At 47.3% G+C, this 20936-nt stretch overlaps 1 protein-coding gene across 4 annotated transcripts in view; it reads right to left on the bottom strand.

The window, feature by feature from the left end:
• ADAR (adenosine deaminase RNA specific) overlaps positions 1–20936 on the bottom strand; it is a 196540-nt gene that overhangs the window by 42837 nt on the left and 132767 nt on the right. For all 4 annotated transcript variants that reach the window (XM_078670228.1, XM_078670229.1, XM_078670226.1 and 1 more), the window contains exon 13: positions 5345–5457. In XM_078670228.1, the coding sequence (XP_078526354.1) occupies positions 5345–5457 (113 nt within the window). The remainder of the gene's footprint in view (positions 1–5344; positions 5458–20936) is intronic.

Genomic DNA, 20936 nt, shown 5'->3' with positions numbered 1-20936 from the left:
GCCCGGGAGGTGTTCTGCCATGAGGAAAATGTTCCTCTGAATGGCCCACTTCCACATGCTCTGAGCCAGATGAGACAGCTGTGGCGAGTGGGTGCCCCCCTGTTTCTGAATGTAGTACATCGCGGTCATGTTGTCCGTCCGGACTAGCACGACCTTGTTGCTCAGATGTACAATGAAGGACTTGAGCGCCATGAAGATTGCCATCAGTTCCAGATAGTTGATGTGCATCTTCTGTTGCTGCGTCGTCCATAGTCCCTGCACTGTGTAAGTGAGCACATGTGCTCCCCAGCCCTGGAGAGATGCGTCCGTCGTCAGGACAATCTGCGGCACGGGCTCGTGGAACAGTCGGCCCTTGCAAAGGTTGTGTGGAGTCCACCAATGCAGAGAGTCGTATGCCCGACTGGTAACCAACACTAGGTCTGTCAATTGCCCACGAGCCTGTGTCCACTGATTCGCTAAGCACTCCTGGAGCGGGCGCATATGTAACCGTGCGTGAGGGACTATGAAGATGCAGGAGGCCATCATGCCAATCAACTGCATGAACACTCTCGCTGGCAGGGAGTGTCTTGGTCGGAATCGTTGGATCAGTGACTGAATGCTGTCGATTCTGACTTGGTTTGGCTGAGCCATGGCTGTCAGGGTGTTGATCGTAGCACCCAGGAACTGCCGGACATGTGCCGGCTGAAGATGCGATTTTGGGTAATTTAGGGAGAAACCCAGATCGTGAAGAAGGTGAATTGTAGTCGACATGTCTGCGGCGCACTGTTGCTCTGACTTGGCTTGTACGAGCCAGTCGTCTAGGTAGGGGTAGACATGGATATTCTGCCTCCTGAGGTGCGCCGCCACTGTCGCTAGACACTTGGTGAACACTTGGTGAACACCCTCGGGGCCGTAGTGACTCCGAAGGGTAGGACTTTGAACTGGTAGTGCCTGCCTTGAATAGTGAACCTCAGGTATTTCCTGTGTGACGGGTGTAGTGGAATGTGGAAATAAGCATCCTTGAGATCTAAGGTCGCTAAGAAATCTCCCTGGTTTAGCAAGGGAAGAATCTGCTGCAGTGTAAGCATATGGAAATGCTCTGACAGTATGTACAGGTTGAGGGGACGTAGATCGAGAATGGGCCTGAGAGAACCGTCCTTCTTTGGAATAAGGAAGTACAGGGAATATACCCCTGTGCCTTCCTCCCCCACCGGCACGAGCTCGATTGCGCCTTTTTGCAGCATCGCCACCACTTCCTGCTGCAATAAGTGCAAGTGCTCTGCGGACATAGGCCTTTGCCTCGGTGGGATGTTGGGTGGAGTGGATTTCAGCTCTAGGCAATAACCATACTGGATTAGTTGTCGCACCCACCTGTCTGTGGTGATGTTTCTCCAGACGGGCAGGAACTGCTGCAGTCTCCCCCCGACAGGTGTTAGGTGGTCGGGGGGCAGTGACAGAAAGTCACTGTTTGCTTGGAGTAGAGGTGCGGGAGCTGTTGTTTCCTCTGCCGCGACCTCTGTTGCTGTTATTCCTATAACCTCCCTTGTTCTGTTTAGTGAACGAGGATTGCGTCCCACCTTTGGAGAACTGGGATTGTTGACCCATCTGTCCTCTGGTGACTCCACGTGCACCTGAGCGACGAAAATTGCTGCCACGAAACTGTTGGGACTGCAGGGCCCCCATAGACTTAGCAGTTTCCGTGTCCTTCTTTATTTTCTCTAGGGTGGTGTCAACATCCGGACCAAACAGACTATCAGGATTGACTGGCTGATTCAGAATTGTTGTCTGAATATCCTGCTTAAACCCTGAGATGCGGAGCCAGGCTTGTCTTCTCAGCATAACGCTAGTGTTGATAGCCCTAGCAGCTGTGTCCGCAGCGTCAAGTGCACACTTGATGGCTGCGTTTGATATTAGCTTTCCTTCCTCAATAAGCATTTTGGTGCCTTCTTGGAACTGTGGGGGCAGGTGTTGTATAACCTGTTCTAGGGTGTCGTAGTGCGCCCTATCATAACGCGCCAGGAGCGCCTGTGTATTTGCGATGCGCCAAAAGTTTGCCGCCTGTGCAGCCACTCTTTTGCCTCCTGCCTCAAGCACTTTGGACTCCTTATCCGGGGGAGGAGCTTCACCCGTTGTCTGGGAGTTGGCACGTTTCCTGGCATTGGCAACCACAAGAGAGTCCAGTGGCAATTGTCCCTGGATGTAGACGGGGTCCGCAGGTGCAGGCCTGTACTTCTTTTCAATGCGAGGGTTGACCACTCTCTCCCTCGTAGGCTCCTTAAAAATGTCCCCAGCATGTTTGAGAACACCTTTCAGCATAGGAAGTGTCTTTACTGTCCTTTCAGATATGGCAAAGGTGTCAAAAAGGAAGTCTTCCTCAACCGGGTCGGCATGCATGTCCACATCATGATTGGCTGCCGCCCGTTCAATTAGTGCATGAAATCCTGCTGAGTCCTCAGTCGGGGATGCACGTGCATTAAAGGTCTGCGGGTCTTGGCCCACACCTTGGGTGTTCTGGTCACCAGTGTCGTCGTAAGAATCTGGTTGTACATCAGGTCCATCGACAGGGAAATTGTACTGTTCATCCTCATCATATTCCTCACCCACAGAGTGTTCTGGGGAGGGAGTAGGGCTCCGTCTTGGAGGAGGCTGAATCGGTTCCGTGAGGCCTGAGGCGTCAAGGGGCACCCTCTTCTTTTTCAACGGGATGACGTAGGGGTCCACCGGCTCCGAAGTGATCTTCCGTTTATAGAGTGTCAGCTTGCCGGTGGCAGCATCGATGAAATGCTCTGAATCGTCTTCCGATTCGAGTACACGACGTGGAAGAGGGTCAGGCAGCGAGGAACCCTGTTTCGGAGCCGATTTCGTCGAAAACGCTTTCGGCGCCTCCTTAGGTGGCAAGAGAAAAAGGAGTTTCCCAGAAGGCTTAGCCGGAGCGTCCTTTTGCGGCTGCGGTGATGGCATCGGAGCCGATGGAGCAAAGGCTTTCTCCCTGATTCTCTGCAGTGACTCCGCAATGGGGGACGGTACACTGCCAGTGGGTTTCGTCGCCGACAAGGATGCTTTGAGCGGTCCCTCGGATCCGACGTCCTCGCGGGCCTTGTGCGTTTTGGGCGCGGAAACCGTCTTCGGCACCTCCGAATCTTGAGGCCGGGGCGCAGACTTCTTGGGCGTAGCCTCTTTGGAGCCGACCTTGGCGGGCTTGGACGGCGCCGGAGCCGCTGATCCGTGCCGACCATCTTTCTTGGGGGCCCCTTCCTCGGGCGTCGGTTTCGATTTCGGAGCATCGGAATCGACAGACTTCCTCGGCTTCTGCGGACCGGAGGTCGACGGAGCCGACGGGGTGACGGGCACCGACTTCTTCACAGGCACGGCAGCCATCTTAGGGACACTCGAGTCCTTTGGTTTCAGTTTCGATTTCGGGTCGGCCATTTTAGGTGTTGACGACCCCGACGGTTTCAGTTTCGGTTTCGAAACAGCGTGCCCAGCAAGTGAGTCCGTAGCCGGGCCCGAAGGCGGGGCTGTGGCTTGCGGCAACGGGTCCTGGGTAAGGCCGACAGGCGATCCCGTGTCCCGGTCGGTATCCTCGTAACCTTCGGGGCAGAGCTCGTCCGCAGAGCTATCCGCCGCGGCCCCATAAATCTCATCGTCGTCTCCTACCTCTTCGACGTATTCGAGGACCTGACCCGCGACTCAGTCGTCGTCTCCCGGATCCGCCTCGACCTCCGTCTGTGATGGGGAGATTTGTAGAAGGTGACCCTGGACCTCTTCTTCCGGGTCGCCGAAGATGTTCTCCGGATCTGGGGCCGCTTGCCTAGCTTCCAAGCGCACCGCGCGCCGAAGCTTGAGAGTTTTCTTGGAGCGGAACTGTGCACAGGCCTTGCACTTGCCGTCGTCGTGGTCCGGTGAAAGGCACTTGTTACACACGGGGTGTAGATCGATGTGTGGGTACTTGGACCCACAGAGCGGGCAGTACTTAAACGGGCTCCGCTCCATGTCCGTAAAGGCTTGCTGTCGTGTCGCGATGAGAAGGCCTCAAAGTTTAGAAAGCGAAGAAAACTCCGCTTATTCCGGCTTCAAGAGACGGAAGACTCGAGACCGAGCGCAGACAATACCGACGCAAGAAAATCGAGGCCTTTTGGCCGGTAAAAGATAGTGTTACTTGGTTCCGACAGTAAGACGTCGAGACCACATCCGAACCCAATGGCGGAAAAAAACAATCTGGGGAAGGAGCCGATGCCCATGCGCACTGTAGTCCAGGGGAGGAGCCACCTATCTCAGGATACTTCGAAGACTCTTCCAGGACAACAATGTGCAATCATCCGAGCCCAACACTAGGCGGCGATCTAATGCTAAGATATGAATTTAGCAGCCCACATGCCTCGAACCTTGAAAAACTGAATACATGAAAAAAGTGAATTACTTACCTTTTGTCTAGGAGAGGTCTCAGTGTGATATCTAGGCATATCATACTGATTAGCAAAAATAACTTTAAAAGTAATCCAAGAAGTAGTGTGTATTGTAATCTACAAAGTAACTGAAAAGTAATTCTGATTAGTAACTTACCTGTAAATGAACCAACTGCATTCAACTGTAATGTACTGCAAAAATCTTGCAAACTATTATTTCACTTACCTGCAACAGGCCTGACTTGGTTCTAGAAATAAAATAACTAAATATTTTTATACAACCAAAATTGGTCTGAGTTCAGTCTTTGAGTGCCAGAATGTGTACAATAAATGCTTAGCACTACCCTCTGATAAAGCCTCACTGCTCGCTCACACTACAACAAATAGAGAGTAAGGTATTATCTACTTTTACCGCTGCCTACCTTAGGGGTTCCATTGGACTCTGGGTACCCTATACCTTACTTTGGTTTAGTATATACATGCCAGCTTCCTACAATATTCAAATACGCTAATTTAGTGACAAGCTAAAGCCATTTGAATTCTCATCAATATTGCAGATTTTTTTTGCAGTTCTCACTGATGCATTGTCCTATAAATATGTTTCCCATTCCATTTCAAGCTCAGCCGTTGCTCTTAGTCATTGGGCCCCCAATCACCTTTCTATTAAAGAAAGAACAATTAAAAAGTAAATTATACTGTCTGTAGCCAATGCAACATTGTTATGAAACAGACTTATGGTTCCTAGTCATCTTTCTTTTCCAATCACTAATGCTGTGCAGAAAATTCTATTAATTGCACAACTCATTTTACTAAATGAGTGCGAGGCATCAGTTGGTTTATCAATCACCCGCCTCAATTCTCACCTTAGCATTTAAAAAAAAAAAAAAGACTTAAGATGCAACCGCAGCAATGTAGCTACAATATTGAATGCACGCATGCGCCAAAGCAAGTAACCTTACCATAGGATGGTTAAGAATGAATGGAGCTGTAAGCCCTTCCTGGAAAGCATCTCCATTTTTCGACAAGCGGCAGCAGACCGCTCGTGTCAAGTGACCCTGGCTGTACAAGTAACCTAAGAAATAAAAATAAACTACAATCAGAGAAAACAAGTAACAAAAGGTACAGCTCTGTCGAATTAAGAAAATAAAGTGGCAGCTTTAGAAATCATTTTGTCAAATATATTCTTCAGTCACTGCGTAACAGGAGATTATAGAGAAGAGATATCCGATACAGATTAGTTTGTCTGCTTCCCTAATAGAGTAGTTTCTCACCTGTAACTCCAGTTCTGTAGGAGGGGCATCTCTGTGATAGTCATAATCTGAATAGTCCCGCCCATGTGCATGGACCCCGGAGCAATTAAAATAGTCTCTTAAATTGTCCTCTTCTGCAGTCCTGCTTAGACACTTAAGAGAAAATTAAGGACAAATAATGCAGCCTGATATTAACAAGGCTACACTGGCCAGCACTTCCTACTGAAGTGAAAAAGGATAGCCAAATAATATAGAAAGTTACACTATTTTGATTGCTCCGGGGTCCACGGGCGGGACTATTCACAGATTATGACTATACACAGAGATCCCCTACTACAGAAAAAGACATTTTGTTTGGTGCTTCATGGCATTTAAAATAATAGACAGCTCTATATCACATTATTAATTTCCACCTAAATACATTTTATTAAACAGATTTTTTTGTAAACATCTCTACAAGAAACCTTAATTTATTCATTAGCAATGCAAGGAAACAGTTCCACAAAGTTATGAACAGGTCAATCATCAAAAAAAAAATGCAGAAGGGATAGTGCGTGCATGCCTTTGATACATTTACATTACTGAACTCTCACCCTTGCATGCACCACCATCAGGCTGACTTCTCAAAATCTGAAAAGCTAGGACTAGTTACTTTTTATATGTGAGGATTGTGATTACTTACAAAAAACATTTAAGGCTCAGAGTGTCGAAGTTACTTATGAAGGAGAAAATAAGGAATATGCTACTTACCAGTATGCATCTGTTCTTGGCATGTAGGGCTGCTGACATTCATATCTGTGCATAGATTGCCGCCTAGTGTTGGGTCCGATGATTGCACATTGTTGTCCTGGGAGAGTCTTCGAAGTATCACGAGATAGGTGGCTCCTCCCTCGGACTACAGTGCGCATGGGCATCCTCTCCATCCCCAGATTGTTTTTCGTCATTGTGGCAGAGATGGAGTATAGTACAGTAAGAGATGTCCATGCAAAGAGTGAATGCTGCAGCTGCGACAGGCACCGGGGAGGCGGGTGGGCGATATGAATGTCAGCAGCCCTACATGCCAAGAACAGATGCATACTGGTAAGTAGCATATTCCGTTCGAGGCAGGTGGGCTGCTGAATTCATATCTGTGCATAGAATGTATAGCAGTATCTCCCTTAGCGGTGGCTACCTGTGCCAGCTGCAGCAGTCTGGAAAAGAGTTTTGAGAACAGCCTGTCCTACAGCAGCTTGCTGTTTTGAATGTACATCTACACAAAAGTGTTTTGAAAATGTATGTGTTGTTGACCATGTGGCTGCTCTGCAAATTTCGTGTAAAAGAATATTTCCCAGGAAAGCCATGGACGCCCCTAGCTTACGTGTGGAATGCGCACTAGGGGGGACTGTTAAGGTGCGTTTTGCCTTCAAATAACATTTGTATGCACTTAACTATCCATCTGGCTATACCTGATTTTGAAATAGGGTTACCCTTGTGTTGTGGTGAGAAGGCAACAAAATTGTTTTGTCTTGCGAAATGTTTTAGTTCTGTCTATGTAATATAGCAGAGCTCTTTTGACATCAAGGGTATTCAAGGCCCTTTCAGCTACTGTTTGTGGGTTCTGAAAACACTGGCAGGTCTATAGTCTGCTTTATATGGAAATGGGATACCACCTTTGGCATGAACTTAGGGTTTGTTCTAAGAACTACTCTATTTGCATGTACTTGAATGAATGGCTCTTGAATAGTTAGGGCTTGCAGCTCACTAACTCTTCGAAGCGAAGTAATAGCAACAAGGAAAGCCACTTTCCAAGTAGGAAATTGTAGTTCACATGAGTGCAATGGCTCAAAGGGTGGTCCCATTAGTCTGGTTAAAACAACGTTTGGATTCCAGGCTGGTGAAGGTGGGTGCCTTGGAGGAATTACGCGTTTGAGTCCTTCCATAAATGCTTTAATTGCTGGCACCCTAAATAATGAAAGGTGTTGCCTGTTTTGCAGATATGCTGCTAACGCAGCTAGGTGTATTATGATGGAAGAAAAAGCTAAATTGCAGCGTTGGAGGTGCAATAGGTAGCAAATTATGTTTTGAGTGGAAGCATCAAGAGGGTTAATGTCATTGTTATTACAATAAATGACGAAACGCTTCCACTTTGCTGCATAGCATGCTCTGGTAGTGGGTTTTCTTGCCTCTGATAATATTCATGCAGTCTGGAGGCAAGTTGAGGTATACAAATTCTAGGATTTCAGGAGCCAGATCGTTAGGTTCAGCTGTTGGGGATCTGGGTGTGGATTTCGCCATGGTTCTGCGTTAGAAGACTGGGTGTTAGTCGCAGTCTTTGATGAGGCACCACTGACAGTTCTAGGAACGTTGTATACCAAGGTTGCCTCGCCCACGTGGGAGCAACTAGGATTAGTGTCAGCGAATGTTGGCACATTTTGCGTGCCACCAGCGGTATTAGTGGAGCTGGGGGAAAAGCGTACGCAAATTTGTCTGACCAGTTCATCCATATTGCATTGCCTTGCAACTGCGGATGTGGGAATCTGGCGGCAAAGTACTGGCGTTTTGCGTTTTCGCTTGTGGCAAACAGATCTATTTCCGGGTGTCCCTACTTCCGGAAGAATGGTTGGAGCACTTTGGGGTGAATTTCCCCATTGTTGGCTGTGCCTGCTTAGGAGGTCGGCCACTTGGTTGTCTTTGCCTGGGAGGTGTTCTGCCATGAGAAAAATGTTCCTTTGAATGGCCCATTTCCACATTGCTTGAGCTAGGTGCGACAGCTGTGGCGAGTGTTCTCTTCCCTGTTTTTGAATGTAATACATAGCTGTCATGTTGTCCGTCCGGATCAACACAGCCTTGTTGCGTAAGTGTGTCGTGAAAGCTTTTAGGGCTAGAAAGATCGGCATCAACTCTAGGAGGTTGATATGCATTTTCTTTTGCTGTACAGTCCAGAGTCCCTGCACTGTGTAGTGTAGGACATGGGCTCCCCATCCTAGTAGGGATGCGTCCGCTGTTAACACTATTTGTGGGACAGGCTCTTGGAACAGTCGACCTTTGCAAAGGTTTTGTGGATTCCACCAATGCAGAGAGTTGCATGCCCGACTGGTCACCAACACTAGGTCCTTTAATTGCCCGTGAGCCTGGTTCCACTGCCTTGCTAGGCATTCTTTTAGCGGGCGCATACGTAGTCTGGCGTGAGGGACTATGAATATGCAGGATGCCATCATGCCTATTAGCTGCATAAACACTCGAGCTGGTAGTGAGTGTTGGGGTTTGAACTTTTGTATTAGCGTTTGCATTCCCTGGACTCGTGCTGTGTTGGGATATGCTTTTGCTGACAGTGCATCTATTGTCGCTCCCAGGTACTGTTGGACGTGGGAGGCTTGTAGTTGTGACTTTGGGTAGTTTAGTGAGAATCCTAAACTGTGCAGTAGGTGTATGGTCTTTGACATGTTTGCACATTGCTGGGCTGTTGGCACGTGTATTAGCCAGTCGTCCAGATAAGGGTACACATGTATGTGTTGCCTTCTGAGATGTGCTGCTACTGTAGCTAGACATTTGGTGAACACTCTTGGAGCTGTTGTCACCCCAAATGGCAGGACCTTGAATTGGTAGTGCTGCCCTTGAATGGTGAACCTCAAATACTTTCTGTGAGCAGGGTGTATTGGTATATGAAAATATGCATCTTTGAGGTCTAAAGTTGCTAGGAAGTCTCCCTGGCGAAGCAGTGGTAAGACTTGTTGGAGTGAGCATGTGAAAATGCTCTGACAGAATGTAAAGGTTGAGGGGCCTGAGGTCTAATATTGGTCTGAGAGACCCGTCCTCCTTTGGAATTAGGAAGTATAGCGAGTATACTCCTGTTCCCTGGTATTGCAGTGGGACTGGTTCTACGGCCCCCTTTTGCAGCATACTGACGACCTCTTGCTGAAGTAACGTTATATGTTCCTGTGACATAGGACGGTGCATGGGTGGTATGTTGGGTGGAGTTGAGGTGAGCTCTAGGCAATAGCCATGTTGGATAATTTGCCTGACCCACTTGTCTGTGGTGATATTTAACCAGACTTGTTGAAATTGTTGTATTCTTCCCCAGACTGGTGTTATATGGTCTGGGGGGAGTGTCAAGAAGTCACTGCTTTGTGTTAGTGGAGGATCTATTTGCATTGCCTCCACGACCTCTGCCCTTGGTATTGTTTCCTCTATAACCACCCCTGCTGTTGTTTTTGTTATATGTGGTTTGTGTGTTACCCTTGTAGTTGGAGGATTGCTGCGATGTTACTCGCGCTCCTCCCCTATAACTGGAGCGACGAAAGGAGCCCCGGTGTTGTTGGGACTGAAGGGATCCCATTGATTTTGCAGTTTCTGCATCTTTTTTCATTTTGTCCAGAATACAATCAACTGCTGGACCAAACAAAAAGTCGGGGTTGATTGGCTGATTAAGAATTCTAGATTGGACTTCATTCTTAAAGCCTGATATACAAAGCCATGCATGTCGCCTTATGAGCATGCTGGTATTGATGTATCTGGCAGCTGTGTCTGCCGCGTCTAGTGCACACTTAATGGATGCATTGGTGATGAGCTTTCCCTCTTGTATAAGTTAATCTGCTTGTTGTTTGTAGGGATCAGGTAAGTGTTGGATAATTTCTTCCAAACTGTGGTAGTGCGCCCTATCATATCTGGCTAGCAAGGCCTGTGTATTGGCTATGCGCCAGGAGTTTGCTGCCTGAGCCGCCACTCTTTTGCCTGATGCCTCAAATATTTTAGATTCCTTGTCCGGAGGTGCAGCCTCACCAGTAGTCAGAGTTTGCACGCTTATGTGTGTTTTATACCACTAAGGAATCTAGGGGTAGCTGTCCTTTGATGTATGTAGGATCTATAGGTGCAGCTCTGTATTTCTTCTTAATTCTAGGGTTTATGACCCGGGCTCTAGCAGTGTCCTTAAAAATGTCACCTGCGTGTTTTAACACCCCTTTTAGCATTGGGAGTGTTTCAATGTGTCTTTCGGATGTAGTGAGTGTATCAAAGAGGAAGTCTTCCTCAATAGCATCAGAGTGCATCTCTACATTGTGGTAGGTTGCTGCTCTAACAGAGAATTACATGCAACTGTATCCTCTGTGGGTGATGGCTTAGTAGGGTATACTGCAGGTTCTGTAATAGGCAGAATCCCTTCATTGTCAGGTTCCCTTCCTCCGCCCCATGGCTGTGTGTCTGGCTCTGTATGTGGGTTTTGTGGATAACCAAACCCTACATCTGTGTCCTGATCTTCATCAGGGTTGTAGTCAGAGCGTGTTGGTGAGGTTGGGGTATAAGGAGTGGTAGGCATAGCAGGAGTGATAGGTTCAAATAGTATAGGAGAGGTAGCACAGTCTCTTCTTTTTTAGGGGTATCCTGGGAAGGTCTTCAGCCGGTAGAGGCCTTTTCTTTTTAATGTAGACAGTCACTTTACCAGTGTTAGGATCAATGTAGATTTTTGACTGGTTATCTGTGGAGGGATCTGGGTGTAGAAGTTCCTCTTCTACAGTCCTTGGTTTTGGTGTTACAACCTTTGCTTTTTGTTTGTTTGGGTTGATGGGTTTTGGTGCCTCGACCGCTTTTGGTGGCTGTATCAATTTCGGTTGCTTTTTAACAGGTTTTGTTTGTTGAACGTCTTTTGCTGGCTTTACAACTTTTTTCGGACCGAGCGGGTTTGTCGGTTCGACAGTCTCTTTATGTTGTCTTGGAGCCTGCTGTTTCGGGTCAACGCCCTTCTTCGGGTCGATGGGCTTCGGCTCGACTGTTCTTTTCTCGTCTACCTTTGGTTTCTGTTTCGGTTCGACGGCAGGTTTGGGCGTAGGCCTTGTTCTGTCGTCAACTTGTTTCTTCCCCTTGTCGATACCGGAGGCTGATTTTCTCAATTCGACGTGCTTTTGTTTTGGTGTCGAATCGACGTGTTTTGGCTTCGAGGTGGACTCGACTGCCTTCGACTTGGAGCTCGACTCGACTGCTATGGTTTCGAAGGTTGCAGTGGTACTGTGGCCTTCTGGTCGATGCCTTTTGGTTTCGATACCTTCGGGTCGACGTAATTCGGTCCGAAGACAGTATTGTCGACAAGTTTCGGTTTCGATGGAACCGATGTGGTGTGACGTGTCTCAGAGGGCTCTCTCGATATGTTCTTAGCCGGGCGTGATGGCGGGGCTGTAGAACGAGGTTGTTGGTCTCGGCTAAGGCCTGCTGGCGATGCCTCGACCCGAGTCTCTGATAGAGGTGTAGTGTCTATATGGGGTGGTGTACTCACGGTTCGCCCCTCGGCGTCATCGGAGTTGTCTTCAACTGCTACGATGTCCTGTTCATATTCATCGAGATCGACTATCAGTTCTCCCTCTTCGGGGTAATATTCGGAGTCGTGCTCAGAGTATTGTACGGAGTCTCGATCAGAGTTTTTGGCGCTCGCTAGATCTTCGTCATCCCCGAAGATGTTATCGGGCTCTGGCGCCGCCAGTCGCATTTCTTGCCTCGCCGCCCGTCGATTCCGAATAGTCTTTTTGGATCGGAACTGGGCACAGGCTAGGCAACTATCTTCATTGTGATCTGGAGATAGGCATTTGTTGCACACTGGATGCTTGTCTGTGTGCGGGAATTTCGAGTTGCACTGAGGGCAGTACTTTAATGGACTTTGTTCCATCGACGGTCGGTCCACGTGGTGTCGAGAAGGCCTCAAGGCCAGAGTCGACGACTGGAGTGCAACCGAGTAGTAGAAGATGTATCGGCACAGAGCGCTTGAACAATACCGACTGATCCGAAGGCCTTTTGAGAAGTTTTTTCGATTCCGAACTTGGAGAGTAGGAAAGTACATCCGAACCCAATGGTGGAGAAAAACAATCTGGGGATGGAGAGGATGCCCATGCGCACTGTAGTCCGAGGGAGGAGCCACCTATCTCGTGATACTTCGAAGACTCTTCCAGGACAACAATGTGCAATCATCCGGACCCAACACTAGGCGGCGATCTATGCACAGATATGAATTCAGCAGCCCACATGCCTCGAACCACTTTTTTCCCCTTCCTAAAGTAACAAACCTCATTCATGTCTTGAAATGGAGGTAAAAGCTGCTATTTTCAATGGTGCAGGCCCTACCTACACAGAACAAGGTCAGGTTTCTCTCAAGTAAAACCATTTTAAATAACATTGAAGGATTTAGTAGAAACTAAGTGAAGTCCTTGAAACCCATTGATGAAAGACAAACATGAAGGAAAAGGAACCAGTCTGCAGAAAAGTCAACAAGGCTGAAAAAACTACACTTCTCCTTTAAAAAGCAATCAGATGGAGATTTGTGGTAGAAGGGGGAATGGTGTCCTTTGCTCAGTTGCAAGAAACTCACGGACTGACACACTGAAATTTACAGGTACGCTCAAATACGTCACGCACTACAAGCGGCAATCCCAGTAAGTACACAACTGCCCGACTCCTCGCCGTTAGAGGACAGATTACTGACGGACCATCTTCAAATGAAAGCCATTTCATTGACCTACCAGAAAATAACAAAATCTACCAGACCCAAAAGCAGTCCTGAAGCAACGATGGGAAGCAGAGATGGTAGACTTAGATGGGGAAGACTGGCAAATGGCCCTGAAGTCCCCTAGGGAGGTCGCAATACCCTCTACCCTCAGGTTATTCAAACTAAAAATTCTACACAGAATTTATTACACACAGCCATTGCTATATAAAATAGGAAAAACTGACACTCCCTACTGCCTACGTAATTGTGAGACCGAGGAGACTTTCTGGCACACACTCTGAGAATGTCCGAGGTTTGCTTCCCTTTGGACTTCAGTTCTGCGCACCATGTCCCGGGTCTCCGGCGTGGTTGTCCAACCGGGCCCAAATGCTGCCTACTCAACATCTGGGAACCCACAGATCTTAACCGCACAGACCAAGCCTGGGTAACACTGGGGATAACACTAGCCAAACGAAACATAGCGCAGCGATGGGGTTCGGATCAGTCCCTGATGCCGCAGCAGTGGTGTCGAGATATGGACCACACAATGGTAACGGAGAAGTCTGTCTACATACACAGAGGCTGTCCAAAGAAATGGACGCGAATCTGGGGCAAGTGGAATCACTTCCGGAGTGACACATGCAAACCTCCCCTGCTGGAGTAAAAATCAGACGATAGTGACTGACGTACATATCACACTAAGGCAGGGTCAGCCACACTCTGCTCACCCATGCGACATGGAGGGGTTGAGGTAGTTGGAATTTTTATACACACTCCTATGTCATATCTGAATTCTCCTGGACTATCACTGATGTATGCAAAAACTCTTCCATTATTGTATCGCCTACTGATTGTTCTGTGCCAAATGTTCAAGAAAAACTTTCAAAAGAAAAAATAAATAACTAAACACAAAAAAAAGCAAGCAGATGACATCTCCCAGCATGCAGTGCACTTGAAGTTTGCCTCACAACCTACGTTCTATTCGAAGGAGTTGCACAAAATATTTGAACTAGCACTTTAATTTGCTGTTTGAATAATTAACAGCCGGGATGGAGGATGGGTTATTGATAACTTCTGTAAAGATCCCTATGATTCAGAACTAGCCTTTAAAGTACCATTTCTTTCTGTATCATTGGATCTCAAATGTAAGCCAGAACACCAAGCTTATCCCAAAACAGCGCCAAATAATAAAAGCAGCTAAAAGGATTATGTTACTTACCCTGTAAACATCTGTTCTTGGGATGCAGAGCAGTAGATTTGCATGCTTTGCATACTCCTGCTTCTTTGAAGAAGCCTTTTCCAGTCAGGAGGTAAGGTGACTCATCTGCTCTGTGATAGTGCGAATGGGCATTGATTCCATTGGTCAATTATTTTCCCACAAGAGGGTGAGAATGGAGTAAGTGTAGTACAGAGATTCCCATGCATATGTAATGTGAATAACAACTGCAACAACCATAGGTGTCTGGGGAGGAGGGATGGGTCATGTTGATCTACAGCTCTACATGACAAGAACAGATCCTTACAGGGTAAGTAACACAATCCGTTCGAGGCATGTGTGCTATAGCTACACCTGCTTTGCATAGATTGTATAGCAGTACCCCTGAAAGCAGTGGCTAACCAGTGGGTGTTGCAGTGGTTTGAAAAACGACCTGTAGGTGTAGTATTGCAGCTTGAAGATCTTTCTTGATTCACTATGCTGTGCTTTATTCCGCGGTCTAGTGGTTGGGTCCGGAATCGTAGTCTTTTCTTTCCTTTTATTTTTTCGTAGCCCAGGTGGGCCTCGACGTCCCATCTTTTGGTGTACTTCCTGTGACTTCGGCACGCTTCCTGCGGAAGCTCCCACCTTTGGGCGCCATCTTCGGATTCTTTTTTCTTGTTTTTGTGTCGGTTTGTGAATCCTTTGGAAATGTTTTTTATTTCTTCTTTAAGTGTTTTTTTTCCCGCTTTGTCCCTTAAGGTGTCCGTTTCTATTTTGTCCTTGGACTCGCGCTAGCCATAGGTACGGGCGCCGATTGATCTAACTTGCTCTAAATGCTTTTAAGACATGAATAATTGTTTTTAATAATTTGCTGGTTCTGAGCGTACTACTTTACTATTACCTCTGACCTACCACTGCTTGCTGCTTCTCGGACACCCGCAGTTCAGTCCGCCAACTCCCCGGTCCACCACAGGTCTTCACGGTTGTTGTGGAGGGAGTGAAGGCGGTACAGACATTTTTCCGGGTTAGAGGACAGGGGGCGTGACTACTTACTGCCTCAGTACTTAGAGAGCTCCTGTGGGCGACGCGCATTGGACTCGCGCTAGCCATAGGTACGGGCGCTGATTGATCTAACTTGCTCTAAATGCTTTTAAGACATGAATTGCTTTTAATAATTCACTGATTCTGAGCACACTATTTTACTTTTACTTCTCTGACTTACCGCTGCTTCTCGGACACCCGCAGTTCAGTCCACCAACTCCCCGGTCCACCACGGGTCTGTCCCGGTTGTTGTGGAAAGAGTGAAGGCGGTACAGACATCTTTTTCCGGGTTAAAGGACTGGACTACTTACCGCCTCAGTACTTGGAGAGCTCATGTGCGCGGCGCGCCAAAGGCAAGCCCGTCTGCGCCCGACCGGGACCAGGAGCCACCCCCCTCTATTTGAAATACGCTGTCCCTTAAATACACGCGCGATGATCTTAAACTACGACCAAACATCCATCAGAATTGTAAGCTGATTAACCTAGAGAATCCTTCGGTCCCTTGTCCTGGCTGCAATTTCTCCCTCGCTCTGAGCTCACAAACGTTGAGAGTGGATACTCTGGCGTATAACAATCCTACTCTTTATGGGAAGCATAAAGACCTCTATGACCAAACAATATCGATTTTTTAGTATAAACTGTAGATCGCTGCCTAAACACAAAGACAATATTTATGATTCAATAAGTGACCTCCAACCTGATGCCATTTTCCTGACGGAAACCTGGCTTAATGATAGCTCTGAACCTGATATAGCCACTGCAATCCCGCTTAACTACACGATCGTTGGGATGGATCGTAAGAATAAAATAGGTGGAGGCATAGGCATTATTTTTAGAAAGGAATTTATCTGTAAATGGGAGGAACTACCGCTAAATTGTGAAGCTGGCTTATTTAAACTAACACTCTCTCCCCCCCAGTTCACCTTCTGAGGGATGCTGATTTATCGCCCCCCCCGGGAGCAGCAGGAGCCTGGGCTGCCGTGCTGCCGGACTTTATTGCTCCATATTTACTGGAAGCCACTAATTTCTCGATTTTAGGAGATATTAACCTACATCGTGACGATCACAACTGCTCCACCGGTTCGACTTATCTCAGATCTAGAAACTCTTAACTTGCCATTATGTAATTCCTGCCCCACGCATAAAGCAGGACACTTGTTAGATCCTGTTTTTCCCAATGTTAACAACCTAACTTGTGAGCCTAATACACCTCTATTCTGGTCAGACCATTATTTGGTTAGCTTTAAGATCAAGCTGGCAATGACCCAGAAATCAGCACTGGCAGATGCAGACGCCATCTGGTCCAGTAATTGGAAAAGGATTAACCTGGACCTCCTAAACGCTCACCTACTTAACTCTAAGCCAGACTTAAAAGAGGTTAGAATTTCGGACACAAACAATCAATAATTGGCTAACTGACGCAGCAGATACTATCATCCCATTAACAAAGAACAAACAAAGGTATCATCGACCTCCAGCTCCATGGTTCTCGGAGACTTAAAACTGAAAAAAGTAAATGTAAGGTACTAGAGAGGCAGTGGAGGAAACATTATGAATCAGCAGAAAAACTGGCTTACAAACAAGCTATTAAAGCCTTCCACCTATCATGCAAGATGGCAAGGGCGGAATTCACGAAAAATATCCTCGCTGCACAAAATAATCCTAAACTTCTGTTTAAGGTGGTACAAGACTTGTCGGGTGCAGCACATCAACTGAACCCCCTAAACTGTCGGTAACTCAATGCAATCAGCTAACGAACTACTTCAATGATAAAATTGAGAAAACGTATACCGACTTTAGGAGAAATGAAGAGCAGAGCCCTGTATCCACTCAAACTATTTCTAGTTCCATCAAGGAGATGGCAGAATCTCCGGTGAATCTACTTACCAGCTGGCAATTGCTCTATCCGGCACCCTTTATGGAGATATTAAAGAGCATTAAGTTGGGATCCCCGAAAGACCCCATCCCTGTACACATTCTAAAACAATTGGATCCACAAATCTTAAACGATATTAGGAAACTTCTTAATGCCTCATTGGAGGAAGCAGTGATGCCTGACATATGGAAACACACAATGGTCCTATCATTACTGAAGAAAGCGAACGGGGAACCAGAAGTTTTCTCTGACTTTCGCCCTTTCTCACTACTACCTGCTTTTTCCAAAATCTTGGAAAAGCATGTGAATAATCAATTGTCGGAATTTGTGAACTCCAACAATCTTCTGTACCCGACTCAATCCGGGTTCAGAGCAAGCTATTCAACGGAGTCTACACTCCTGGGAGTGGCAGAAACAATTTGCCACAGTCTGGACAAGGGTGGCACTCCTTATTGGACTTGAGTGCCGCCTTTGATACCATTTCGCTTGCGACCCTGGTCCAAACTCTTGAATGTAAGGGTATTGGTGGCTCCGCCCTGGAATGACTGGTGAGCTTCTTATCTAATTGAACCTTTCAAGTCTTCTCCAAGAATAATAGTTCCAGCACTCTGGTCTCCCCTTATGGAGTGCCTCAAGGCTCTATCTTAAGTCCTCTGCTTTTTAACATGTATATAAGTCCTTTGGCGACTATAGCAGAAGAAGACGGCCTTACTATATTCTCCTACACAGACCACACCCAGCTTGTCTTCTTTTTATCGACGGTTGACCAGGCTGAGGTGTCACCCCTTCTTACAGGACTCCAAAAGATTGCGGAATGGATGCACTCCAATAAATTGAAGCCTAACAGCGGCAACACAGAGCTTCTTATCTTTGGCAAAGAGAAGGAGCTCTGGGGTCCTTTACATTGGCCAATCGAAATGGGTCCTACCCCTCAACCAGCGCAGTCTGTTCGCAACCTGGGCATCATTATTGGTGACCATTTGTCCATGCAACAACAATCAGCTAAGACTGCCTCAATATGCATTGCCATTTTAAAATGGTTGAGGAAAATTCTTTGGCAACTACCAGAAGGGGCACAAGACAGTAGTCCAGGCCATTATTATCTCAAGGCTGGACTTCGGGAACATCTTATATTTAGGAGCCAATAAAGAGGTCACTCGTCGGCTGAAAGGGATCCAAAATGCAGCAGCTAGACTGCTATATCGCGTCCCAGATTGGTAACCGCTCTAAATTCAAAGCCCCCTGCTTCATGTTCAGAGTCAATACTGGAAAGGCTCCCAGCTAGCTCTGTGAGCTGGTCAAACAATACATCCCTACTCGTCATCTTCGCTCATTGAAGCAGGCTAAATTTGTGGTCCCTAGATTCAAACGAGTGCGGATGGGTGGCCGCTCATTTCGCTCAACTGGCTCCTGTCCTGTGGAAATCGCTACCCCTTCCGCTCCGACTTGAAAAGAACTATGTACAATTTAGAAGAGGCATTAAGACTTGGTTGTTTAATCAATAACTTCTTTGACTATTCCTTAAGTTAGTGCAGGTCCAGGGGGGAACCTCCGGGTAGCTGTTGCACCATACAAATTCCTTAAATAAATAAATAAATTGTCCTTGTATTACCACCTTCTCCTGCCTCCTCTTTCTGGCAGAGGTGGGTGGGTTCGCTAGTGAATCCAGAAAGATCTTCAAGCTGCAAAATTACACCGACAGGTAAGAAACTATTCGTTTTGCAGCGTGAATCTTTCTGGATTCACTATGCTGTGCATAGATTTTGTAGCGGTTTTTGTTACTTTTGTGGCGGTTGGGTGGAAGATGAGCGTTGGTTGTTGAATATATGTTGAAGCACTTTTTGTCCTACTTGTGCTTCTTTGTTTATTTGTACATCCACGCAATAGTGCTTAGTGAACGTGTGCACTGAAGCTCATGTTGCCGCCAGGCATATGTCTTGAATTGGTGTGTTGGCCAGAAAGGCTATTGTTGCTCCTTTCTTCCTGGTTGAGTGGGCCTGTACCCCTCCAGTTAGCTCCTGGCCTGCTTGCTTGTGGCAGAATTGTATTGTCTGTGCGATCCATCGAGCTATGGTGTTTTTAGTCACTGGTTTACCCATGTAACTGTTTGCGAAGGATACGAAGAACTGTTTTGTCTTCCTGTGTCCCTTCGTCCTTTCAATGCAGTGCATCACCACTCTTCTTGCGTCTAGAGTGTGGAGCGCCCTCTCAGCGCTTGTCGTGGGGTTTTGGAAGAAGCTAGGAATCTGAATACTCTGATTTATGTGGAACCTTGACACCACCTTCGGCATGAAGTGCGGATCTGTTCTCATCACGACCCTGTCACTGTATCTGGATGTAGGGTTCCTGTAGTGTCAGTGCCTGCAGTTCGCTCACCCTTCGTAGCGAGGTGATTGCTATCAGAAAGGCCGCTTTCATGGTCAGCATTTGCAGTGATGCTTTGTGGATGGGTTCGAAAGGTGCTTTCATGAGCTCCGTCAGTACCACGTTCAGGTTCCAAGCCGGTGGCGGCATTCTTCTTGGTCGCGCTATTCTTTTAGCTCCTTCCAGGAACCTTTTTACGACTTGAGATGTAAAGAAGCTTCTCCTTGTTTCTCCTCTTGTGTATGCCACAATCGCTGCCAGGTGTACCCTCAGTGAGGATGAGCTTAGCTTTTATTAGGTGCGTGAGGTACCTTTGCACCGTAGATTCCCTGGTCAGTTTTCTATGGAGCTTCTTCTTGCAGCACCATTGAGTGAATCTTTTCCATTTTTCCCCATAGCACTTGCGTGTGCTGGGCCTTCTTGCCTCCCGCAGCACCCGCAGAGTGCTCTCTGGTAGTTTCAGATGTGCGAACTATAAGTCCTCAGGAGCCAGGCTGAGAGGTTGAGGCTCTCCGGCTCTGGGTGTAGAACTTCTCCGTTTTCCATGGAGGGCAGGTCTCTTCTTTTCGAGAACTTGTGGAGGGGCCCTGTGCCATCTCCATTATCTGTGAGTACCAGGTCTGCCTGGCCCATTCCGGTGCCACCAGGATGAGCGTCATGTTGCTCGTCCTGCATTTGTTGGGAACCCTGGGGATCAGTGGTATCGGGGGAAAAGTGTAGGCAAATGTTTTTGACCAGCTTATCCATAGGGCATTCCCCTGTGATAGTGCCTCTGGTTGCCTGGATGCAAAGTATTGGCATTTTGCATTCCGGGGTGTTGCAAACAGATCTATGGTTGGAGTGCCCCACCTCCTGAATAGTCTGTTTCCTGTATGTTGAGTTCCCACTCGTGGGATGCTGAAGTCTGCCTGCTGAGCCAATCCGCTTCTACATTGTCCTTCCCTGGCAGGTGTATGGCTAGCAGGTCTATTTTGAGTGGTATTGCCCATCTCCATATTTCCTGTGCCAGGCTTGACAGAGGGAAAGATTGAGTTCCCCCCTGTTTGTTGATGTAAAACATCGTTGTGGTGTTGTCGGTCTGTATCAGCACCTTCTGGTTGTACAGGTGTTTCTGAAAGGCCTTGAGGGCAAGCAACACTGTTTTCAGTTCCAGGTAATTGATGTGTCTGACTGCATCTGTAGGGCTCCACAGACCCCTCACTCTGAGCCTGTTCATGTGTACGCCCCATCCCTTCTGGGATGAGTCTGTGGTGATGGTCACTGTTGGGTCCGGTGGTGTTAGAGGTTTCCCTACTGTTATCCTTTCTCTGGTCCACCACCTTATTTCTTCCTACACCCTGTGCGTTACAACCACTAGATCCTCCCAACTTCCTGTAGCTTG

This window comes from Lissotriton helveticus, chromosome 12 (assembly GCF_964261635.1).
Source record: "Lissotriton helveticus chromosome 12, aLisHel1.1, whole genome shotgun sequence".
Classification (NCBI taxonomy): domain Eukaryota; kingdom Metazoa; phylum Chordata; class Amphibia; order Caudata; family Salamandridae; genus Lissotriton; species Lissotriton helveticus.
Note: the sequence above shows the minus strand (reverse complement) of the source record. Positions and strands in the feature narration are given on the sequence as shown.